Genomic DNA, 11,205 nt, shown 5'->3' with positions numbered 1-11,205 from the left:
AAAAAGAAGTCATACAATATACCTGCTCTCTGACTTCAAACAGTCAGTGTGGTGAGTGTGACACAGCACCTCTAATGCTTTCAGATAGACAGCAGACTGTCAGCAAAGGCCTGAAGAAGAGTCACTGTCTGTTTTGTGTGACATCACGGCTGCATAGACATAAAAACTGTCCTATGATTGGGTTGTAAAACTTGGTTAAGGTGGTAAACTGTGTTCACGGTTTAAAGGAACCAGGAAGGAAACAGGACAGTCACATGATTTATTATCCCGTCCATCCAGCCTGACCTCCCCCATAGTTCCTACAGAGTTTAGTCTGTCTTACATAACTAACCATGTCACCCATTCCTTCTGAACAGATTCAAATCAGAATCCTACCACTGCTTTGTCACTTTTCAACAGTTTTAAAACACGTTTTCATAAACTGTGGCACCAACTGAACCCAAAGGACCCCTAAAACATTTACAAAAACCTCATTAGGCCCTTATTAGAAAAGTTAAGAACAGACAGTAAGAACCCCATCACAAAACAGTGGAAACTCCACAGAGCCTGTTGAAGCCCTTCAAGGGCTCCAGCAGCTCTGTCAAAGACCCTCAAAGCAACCAGCAACACGCAGGATATGATAGGTACTAGGTAGGGAAGTGTGTGTGTGTGTGTTGTTCAGGGTGAATCCCAGACATTACTTGTTGTGTTTGATGCTGCAGCTGAAACAGATGTTGTCTGAGGTAATTATGGAAATAACTTTGTCTCTGTCTCCTCAGCAGGTGTCGCCTCAGCTCCCCTGCTTCCGTCCAGGTCTGTGGAATGAATTGTGTGTGTGTGTGTGTGTGTGTGTGTGTGTGTGTGTGTGTGTGTGTGTGTGTGTGTGTGTGTGTGTGTGTGTGTGTGTGTGTGTGTGTGTGTGTGTGTGTGCGGCCCTTTGAGGATGTCCTATCACAAACAACCTGCCACCCACGCATCGGCTACCGTGTCCTCTATTGTTATGTTGTAGCTTTACTACCGCAGGCGCTGAACTCAGATCACCCTGATATAAGAGGCAACAATAAATGATACTGGCCTAAATCTGATCTGACCAAAACGGTGTCAACCTGTGTGGCGCAGCTGTGAATGTGCTTTGTATACGTTACAGTAGATCCACATACAGGTAATATACAATAATGTGGGCATTCTCCTGACATTTCACATGGTAAATGACTGAAATAAATGAGTATACGGCACATGAGAACATTAATTTCACGTACAATGTCATGACTGCTATATTCACTAATCAGATGGTTGATGGTTCAGTCCCTGGCTTCTTCAGGTCCCATGCTGAAGTTGTCTTACAGTGTATGGGTGTGATGTGTATGTGTGAGTAAATGAATGAATGGGTGAGTACTTTTTTTTGGCTGACATGTACGGTGGCCCTGATAGTTCAGTGCACTTGAGTTCTCTGGGACACAAAAAAAGTGGCTGGAGCGCTTCAGCTTTTCAGGCTACCTGTTAGTGGTGTCTGAAAATAAACTGAGATTACTGCAAACTGCAACTTGACTGATGGGTAGGACGCAATTAACCACGTGACAGTGACTGTAATGGACAAATAGAATACTCCTGAGCCACGGTTGCCCCTATTTGCAAAAAGAATTTTTAAAAAATGAGCATGAGAGGACTTTCAAATACTTCACATGTGAAATACATTCACAAATTCACATCTGCACCTTAATTTACCACAGCACATGTGAAACAGCATGTCACACAAGGACGTAAGGTTTTATTTCACACTGGTGAAATCCTGGTACTGAACACTGTTTCTTGTCCTGAGAGGATATAAACCTCAGGAAAACACTGAGTAAATAAAGTCATCAATTGATTTTAATGACTTGTGCAAACACGGTCCAACTGACAGTACAAACTATCCATGTTTGCCATTTATGTCGACACAGATCTCCTAACAAGCCTGGGGGAGATACAGTACCACAGTGTGTTGAAAACTGAAACTGTGATTTCATACTATTGTGATAACACACACACACACACACACGAATGGTGATGATGTTTATGTATCAGCTACATCCTGAGTACCATCTCCTCTCTGCTCAGTCGCCCGGTTCAAATATAGTGAAGATAATGCACCTGATTCATTTCATCTGCGATCCTTTAATCCAACAGAAGCCATAGAAAATCTAACCCTGAACTGACTGGTGCACAACCTGAGATTTACCTTCCTGATGTCACATCAGAAACAATGTCAGCAACATGTAGCACACCAAACAAGTCCACATTCAACATTAACAACAGCTGTGATCACAGAAGCGCTGTTATCAGCCATTCAAATCCTGTTCAGGCTGATGCCTTAACTCAAGCTTAGACAAGAAGTTAAACAGTTGATGTCAAATCAAATGCCTCAAAACCTGCAGGTACTGTAACAAACACAAGGTGCATTCAGCCAGTCATGTATGTGTCTTACCGTGTGATATCTCAGACTCTCCCTGTGTCTCCCTCATTAGAAGTCCAAGCAAAAAAAAAAAAAGAGTGCTTCCCATACCATCCACCTTTACACTGAAGCAAGTTGCAAGTAGCTCCCAAGTTAAAGGGAGGAGTGAAAGGAAAGCCCCAGCTCCGCCCTTTACTCTGGGAGCAAAGTTCAGCTTCCTGGTGTGCAGGATGGTGAGGCAGCCTGCGAGCAGAGTCCCAGTGAAAGAGTAAGATTGGGTTTATGAAGGGATGTTCTCCGTAGCGGCTACAGTACACCTTGCTGGCTCAGGGAGCAGCAGTGAAGAGACAAAGAAACTGGTTCTGCAACTTTTCAGGCAGATCACAGCAGTGGAGTCTGCGGTTTGAGTGAATAAATGAATGAAAGTGTACTTACCCAGGTAGAAGAGCAGCAGTGAAACACTGTGGCCACAGTTGGGATTTAGCAGTAAAGCTTTAGGCTACAGGTGATGTAGCCTACCACACACAAAGTGTTTCATAATATGGGTCAGAAGTTTGAATATGTATCAGCTTGTATTAATTAAAATATAAAAGAGGGGAAATATGTTATAACATTACAGCTAGAACCTGGATGACAAATTTTACCAGGTCCCTATGGGCCAGAATCAATTCACCATGGGTGGTGTCAACACCTGGGTTAGGGTTTACAATCTACTGTTTTGAGTTAGTATAATAAGTATTTATAACTGCATTTCTTTATACTTATATATGTATTAATGAGTAAAACAGACAGGTAAAATTGTCAAGAAACAAAGATTACCTTGTGTTTTTTTAATAGAAAATGAGGTTGTAATTCTTCGTCCTACCATCAAGCGGCGCTGTGAGTTATGAGGATGAGTATCCGCCTGGTTTGTTTACAAAGCGGCAACTTCCCATGTGCTTCCTGGACGTAGCCAGAAACAGTAGAGAAGCACTCTCTTTTAACTTCATGAAACTATTTATCGTGTAATTTATGTCTGAAGTCTTTCGGGGACACACAGAGCAGCCCACGGCGACAGACGGTCACTCCACGGACACGGGATGGAGGCTAGCCTGTTAGCGACGTGCTAACTACTAACTCAGCGGCTTGTTGAGTGTTCATGTGCGGCACAGCTGCGTTTTACGGGATTGACGAGCTTGTGTTGCACTGTTTGGAAGATTTCGGTCGAGAATATGTCGCCATGAACTGCACCTCAGCTGTTCGTCCTGCTGCCTAGCGCCTGACGTGACGTCGGCTCCGTGGTGTTAGTTAACGATGCCGCTCGGCCCGGCTAATCAGGCCCAGCTGATCCGGTCCAGTCAGAAGGACGAGTACTACCAGAGCTTCCTGAGAAACAACGCAAACGAAGCCTTTCAGACACTCGCAGGTAAGTTTGTACACATAGAAAAGTAGTTTTTTGTTTGTTTTGTTGGATTGTTTTTAACCTAGTTTACTCAACTGTAAGTTAGTATGCAACTTCAGAGCTCACTAACTAACTATCGTCTGGAAAGTTGCAAAATTCACTTTGCCTGACTTTTTGTGCCTAATTGGTAGTTAGTAAATAAACCTGGGAGACTTTCCAGTTCCAATTAGACATAGATTGAATCCACCTGGTGTCATGTCAGTGTATCACATGTGTCAGAGTGTCAGAGCTGGTTGAAGACACCTGCAGCTCTATTGGAGATAATGGGCTCTTTGCACAGCTCTGCTACTTCCTGAACTTAATGCTGCTCCTTTATTTCCTGTTTTACATTATTGGACAACCTGATTAATCCAGGTGTGTGTGACCATTGTGACTACTCAGACACACCTGGATTAGCAGCATTAATTCAGGAACAGTGGAGCTGTGCAAAGAGCCCATTGGCCTAGCAAATATGAAATATGTCTTTTCAAGTTTTCACACTCACACAAAATATAAATGTTAATGCAGGATTGATTGAGTACAACTTTTCTAGGTGTTTTTGATGTTTGATGTGTGCATTACATTGGTGGTTGCCATTTGATGAAAATTTAATGTCAATTAGCTCTATTAAAAATATATTTTCTGACGAAAATATTGACGCATTCAATACTTATTTTCCCCGCTGCAGATGAGCCGGTTGCCCTCTAAATGAAACCTGTGCTCTTTAGTGGAAGTCTGAATATTTCAGTTTGTTGAGCCTTGTTTTTTTAAATCTCCTGTAGGATCCAAAAGATGGCTGGACTGGAGGAAAGAGATAGAGCTGCTGTCAGACCTCGTATACTATGGTTTAACAACATTCTCAGGTAGTTATCCACCAAAACAGCAGGAAACCTGACTTCACTTAATACATATTAAATTCTTGTTTTTTTTTCATCATAAGAACTCTGATCTGAATAATTGTATTCCCTAGGTTACCAAACTCTGGGTGAAGAGTATGTCGGCATCATCCAGGTTGATCCCACTAAACGTCGGATCCCCTCTCGGGCCAGGCGCAGCCTCTTTGTCCTTGGCTATGCCTTCTTGCCGTACCTGCTGGACAAGGTCCTGGTGTGCCTGGAGAACGAGCTGGAGCGTGGGCAGGAGAGCGTCAGAGGTGTCGGTCGGCGGCAGGCGGCGGCGGGGCCGTGGAGCCTGCAGGCTTGGCTGAAGATATGGGTTCAGAGGGCGGTGGGGCTGCTGTCAGAGCCCCAGAGGAGAGCGTGTCTGCCAGCTGTGTTTGTCCTCCAGCAGAGTCTGACCCTCCTGCACCGGCTCCATGTGGCTCTCTTCTACATCAGCGGCTCCTTCTATCATCTGTCAAAGCGGACGGCTGGTATCTCCTATGTACGTGGCTCTTTTTTTCCTGTTTTTTTTCAACATTTTATCAATCTGACGGATTAGAAAAATTGCATTTGTTTTATTATATTCTCAATTGATAAACATATAAGTAGACATAGCCATAGAGTGACTTGTTTGTTGTGTAAATATAAGTAAATGTTCTTGTCCTCTATAATGTAATGAAAACTTTCCTGCAAGTTCATGAAGCATGGAATACAGAGTTCTACATGTTTGTAAAATGAGCTGCAAATCCCTCTCTGTACAGATCTCACACTGTCTGTGGCTTAAAAAGCAAATAGAATGGATAGTTCAACATTTTGGCAAATTCACCTGTAGGTGAACAAGTTGTGCGCAGGTCAGCGTTTTAGAGTTGTTGGATTGTGTATTTGATGAGTTTGATGAGGGACGGGACCTGTACCGTTCACCTCCATTGTGTTCTGAGCAGCTCACGTCTCTGCCCCGCAGATCTCAAAACAACATGCACAGATAATTAAAGGTATGGGCGAATTTGCCAAAATGTTGAACTGTCCCTTTAAATCACTTTATGCTGCTCCATATGTAGCAATGCAGTTATGTGATTTGTCCCTCAGAGAGAGAAATGTTGCACTTGTATAGAGTTAAAGAACAGTTTGAGTGAAACCACTGCCTGAAAGATGTCTTCATATCGTGTCACCTGTGTGTTTGTGTGTGTAGCTGCGTGTGATGGGGCTCAACAATAATGACGGGGCCATCAGGAGCAGCTACAGGCTGCTGGGGGCCCTGTCCCTGCTTCAGCTGCTCATCACCATGTGTCTACAGTTCAACAACTTCAGACAGAGGCAGAGAGCCAGGCAGGAGTGGAAGCTATACAGGAACCTCAGGTACAGGACCAGCACCAGGGCCGGGCCCACATATAAGAATAACATATCTTTGCCAGAGTAAATATATCAATGTTGACATGAATAGTATTTTAAATGGGGTCTGAACTAAAGTCATTAGACTTCCTGCTGTTGAACTTTTTGACATATTTAGCTGTGCACTTCAACAACAAATGTATTGTCCATTTAAGGGTTACTTCACCCAAAATCGATAATTCACCAGTACTCATCGTCATGCCAAGGAAGGGTTTGGAGAACTTTCTGAGTCATCAAAACACTTTTGGAGTTCCAGGGGGGGTCGGGCTGGCAACGGATTTCCATATAATGGCGGCGGATAGAGTTCACTTTTTGAATCGTCCAAAACACACACTAGGAAACATCCAAATACCTCCATACTGCTCGTCCGTACTGACCCAAGTGTCTTGAAGCTGCCACATGAAAAAGTTGTTCGGAAAAAAATAATTTGATCTCTGTTTTTAGCCTTGTTGTAGTAGTAGCTCCCAGTGGCTCTGTTGATGTTTGTGCACATGCACGAGATTTGCTGTGAGATGTTCTTCCGTGTTTACATATTACATCCAGTGGCTTACGACGACGAAAGAACATCCCCCTGCCCCCCCTAAAGCGTTTTGATAACTCTGAAAGTTCTCCAAACCCTTCCTTGCCATGACGGTTAGTAGGAAATTGGTGAATTATTGATTTTGGGTGAAGTATCCCTTTAATCATGGGGTAATATTTTGGTTTACCAGCCCTCAGCAGATAAACTGCACATGTAATCATGAATACTGACCTAGGCACAGCCAGGACACTGAGGACCACAGGACTCTGTAAATGAAGCAATGTAGTAACGCTCTTCTGTGACATGACGTGAGTTTAATGCTGAACACTTTGACCTTCAGTCCTCAGCACACACAGAGCTCCAGCCCCAAAGCTGCCCGCTGCATCCTCTGTCTGGAGGAGAGGAGACACTCCACCTCCACCCCCTGTGGACACCTCTTCTGCTGGGAGTGCATCACAGAGTGGTGCAACACCAAGGTCAGGCTGAGTCCCAAATGTCAGAGCATTACAACACATTTCATCCATCACATGTCTTACGAATAACAAACTTGTATACTCACATTAACATCAAATACAGAAAAGAGGCTGCTAGCTTATAATAGTGAAGTAAATAGTGCAGTGTTACAGCGATCATACTGTGTGTTGGATTCTGTATTGTGTACAGACACTTGACTCCAGAGTGCAGGTCTTCTCCTTGTCTGACTGTGTGTGAGGAAATGTAACATTGACACTTGTGTTTGTGTCTCTGCCTCTCGCAGGCTGAGTGCCCTCTGTGTCGGGAGAAGTTCCAGCCTCACAGACTGGTGTATCTGAGGAACTACAGCTAGAGCTACAGAGCCACATACTGCACACCTCTCCCTGTGCAGACTGGCTGCCCCTCAGGAACATCTGCAAACATGTTGTAGCTTCTTCATGCCTAACCTTTATTTCCTCTTTCTTCTTTTTTGGTAATTAATTTAAGAAATGTTGATTGAAAATTGAATTTCAGATTGCATCAGTCTAACTTTGTAAATATCACTGTTAGTTTTATTTAAAACTTAAACAGATGTTAATAAAAATGCAGGAATTATCTTGATTACTTGTATGAAAATTGAGTCTGACTCTTTATGATGGCAGTTTAAGGCAGTTGATCATTATTGTCATACTGTGCTGATCCACCCTGACAAGCTGCTCAAGTCCTGTTATACATCTGCAGACCTAAAGAAGACTAAGCTGGACATCAACACAGGGTTATCATGTGGAGCTCTGCAACAGCCTCAGGCTCCAAATATGTCCCGAGACCTTAAACACCACGCTAAATCCTTCACAACATAACAGCTCCCACTGTCTGGTTGTGTCTTGTGATGCTGAGATAACAAGGTCGACTCGGTGATGATTTATAAACCTACAGATAATTGTCTATAGATAGTCCAAGTAAAGGCGGGTTTACACTGCACGACTATTCGTCTGTTCACATCTCAAACTGCACGAGCGTCCCTCTTCAGTCCTACGTCTCAGATCAGTCTCAGACCCCCACTAATTGCACGTCGTTCTACGATTGCGCTCCACCACGATTACCCTGCGATGCCGCTGAGATTTGTGCTGCTCTATAATTGCTCGATTGTAAACATCAAATTGACATTGGTTCCTGATCATCTTATCTTTATATAGCAGAGTCCATGTGGAAGATCAGACCGACAAACACACACACAGACAGCGCGCATTATGGAGCTATTATTGTTGCAATATTATTTGCAAATGCGTATCTCAATCTGTGTGTGCGTATTCAGATCTGTGTGTGCGTATTCAGATCTGTGTGTGCGTATTCAGATCTGTGTGTTGTAAATGATCTGTGTGTGTGTACAGATCTGTGTGTGCGTATTCAGATCTGTGTGTGTGTATTCAGACCTGTGTGTGTGTGTAAAAAAATCTGTGTCCGTATTCAGATTTGCAAGTGAAGACAAATCTGCAAGTGCATGCAAAGATCTGTGAATGTGGAACACAGATCTGTAAGTGTACTAGATCTGTAAATGTGTAAACCGATCTGTAAATGCGTACATAGATCTGTAAATGTCTGTCATCACTTACAACTCAGGCAGGAGCTCTCCATTGGCTGTGTTTTTACCGGTGAATTTTGCAACACTTTTCTAAATCGGTGATATCTGTGATTTGAAAATCTTGGAATGAGATTTGTCTGTTTTTTTTTTTTTCCTTTTAACCTGAGCTCAGGCTCACAGGACCCTGTTGAGACTTGAAGGTCAATATTGTTAGCAATACCGCGGTCCGTGTACGAAGTATAATTTACGTTGTTCACTTTGTACAATGAGAAATGTCGTTTTTACTGGGGTAAATGGTAACTATTTTAGGCGATTTGTTGTGAATTAAGTATTTAATTCGTTTCGGAGTTTTTCTTCTTCTTTCTATTAAATTGTCCGTTGCTGTAGCCATCAAAACGCGGAGCTTTTATTTTGATAAATATTGGTTCCGGCCTCTATCGTTATTTTCAATTTTCATTGTACAAGTTGGAGAAAGGAACAAGCGGCACTTCGGTGCGCTGAATGGCGTTGTACGTCTCACGTCAATCAAACAGGAAATACCGAAAAACGACATTTCTCATTGACAAAGTGACGACGTAATTGAGACTTCGTACACGGACCGCGGTACTGCTACTGCAGCCAGCGTGAGCCTGTGAGCCTGAGCTCAGGGCAAAGGAACACTGAGGTCACAGACAAATCTCATTTCTACACATTTGCAGATCACAGATCTGCCGCGGCAGAAGTGTTGCAAAATTCACGTGTAAAAAAAGGGAGAGCTCCTGCCTGAGTTGTAAGTGATGACAGACATTTACAGATCTATGTACGCATTTACAGATCGGTTAAACACATTTACAGATCTATGTACACTTACAGATCTGTGTTCACATTCACAGATCTTTGCATGCACTTGCAGATTTGTCTTCACTTGCAAATGAATACGGACACAGATTTTTTTACACACACAGGTCTGAATACACACACACAGATCTGAATACGCACACACAGATCATATTACACACACACAGATCAATTACGCACACACAGATCTGAATACGCACACACAGATTGAGATACGCATTTGCAATAATATTGCAACAATTCACTTACATAGCTCCATAGGAAAATCAGGCCTCCCTCAGAGAGAGAGAGAGAGAGAGAGAGAGAGAGAGGCTCTCCAGCCAGCTGACGTGTAGTTCACCTGCAGCTCACCTGCAGCTGTCAGAGGAGCCTCACTAGTTCTCTCTCTCGCCTGCACTTTGTTTAAAAATTCAGCTGATCAGCAGCCAGAGCACAGTGGAAGTGGCTGGTGTGTAGGCTCGCTATTTTATACTGTAACGGCAAGAAAAAATAATCCTCAATTGCTGATTGATAGTGTGTGTACATTTGTCGGGCTGATCTTCCATCACGGACTGCGCTGCATTACTGATCATCACCCGGTCACCCTGTCTGTCACAGCTGTGGTCTAACTTCAGCTTGTCACTTCCCTGTCCCTCCTCTCTCTGTCTGCAGCCGTTCTAACTCCATCTGACGAGGTTCATCAGCATGATAATCAGGTTCATAAAGTCTCTCTGACTTAAAACAATCTGTCATGGCAAAAACTTGTCGTATGTGCAGAATCGAATCAAGTAACCCATACATTGTCCGTCACGACGAGAAATTTTCTGGCATGTCAGAAAATAATCGGGAGGTCGGCGACTCGTCTTTAGACGTCGGGACGTGACGCAGAGCCTAACCATACGTCCGATTATGCTCACGACCCCGCGATCCCTCTAAGATTATGCAAATTAGGCTGCGACTCGTCTGGGACGAGAAAATCGTGGCAAAATCGTACAGTGTAAACCCGCCTTAACTCAGCATTAGTTCAGTGCTTGACCTATGGTCACTTGAAGGGCTCACTCAACTATAATCCAGTAACTACAAACTACAACTGCTCTATAACTCTTAGCTGTATATACAGTATATACTCCCCTGTGGATGTTGCTCTGTCTTCACTGTGGTTCAGCAGGAAGAGACTCACATTCTCATTTGGACCAGATACCAGAACAAAGAACAGAAAAACTCAGATTACAACACACAGAAAGGGGGCATGGTAACATTTACTTATTTACAATCTTTACATCATCTTATCTTGGCTTGATCACATGTAAAAAAATTTAAGAAAGAAAAAAAACCCTCTCCTATCATGACTCACTTCATCAAAAAGCCCATTCATTCAAAAGTCTTCAGTAAATACTTGTGTTGACACTGCTCTTTGGAGATATATGGCCTTGTCAGAGTGCCAGTGTTCATAATTATATGCTTTTTAAACTTCCTATAACACAGCAGCTTTACACCTGGCTTTGCTGTGAAAACCTGTCTTGCACGGCTCTGAAACAACACTGCATGTGTTAGAGTGTTATGTGGAAGAACGGGAAATGCACAGACGTGTTGTGACCTCGGGGCTGCCGTGGATGTAAAGTGATCGACTGTGAAGTCATATGTGGAACCTGGAAGTCTTATTTCTCCTGGCGGCGAGATGAACAGTGAGGTAACTCACCAGATAATACGAGCTGTCACATTTAGCTGTGGGCT

The 11,205-nt window shown here is 43.3% G+C and overlaps 1 protein-coding gene across 1 annotated transcript; it reads left to right on the top strand.

Annotated features, from left to right (window-relative positions):
- The first annotated feature begins 3,292 nt into the window (after nucleotides 1-3,292).
- On the top strand, nucleotides 3,293-7,694 carry pex10 (peroxisomal biogenesis factor 10). The gene is made up of 6 exons (XM_085780977.1): nucleotides 3,293-3,815; nucleotides 4,613-4,693; nucleotides 4,801-5,213; nucleotides 5,901-6,067; nucleotides 6,961-7,096; nucleotides 7,378-7,694. Exons 1-6 carry the CDS (start codon nucleotides 3,704-3,706, stop codon nucleotides 7,444-7,446), a joined length of 978 nt encoding a protein of 325 aa, XP_085637103.1. The 5' UTR covers nucleotides 3,293-3,703; the 3' UTR covers nucleotides 7,447-7,694.
- The last annotated feature ends 3,511 nt before the right edge of the window (nucleotides 7,695-11,205 follow it).

This window comes from Trachurus japonicus, chromosome 7, assembly GCF_045865225.1.
Source record: "Trachurus japonicus isolate A0001 chromosome 7, Traja_1.0".
NCBI classification, from domain to species: Eukaryota; Metazoa; Chordata; class Actinopteri; order Carangiformes; family Carangidae; genus Trachurus; species Trachurus japonicus.
The sequence above is the reverse complement of the archived record's forward strand: the minus strand, read 5'-3'. Positions and strand labels throughout refer to the sequence as shown.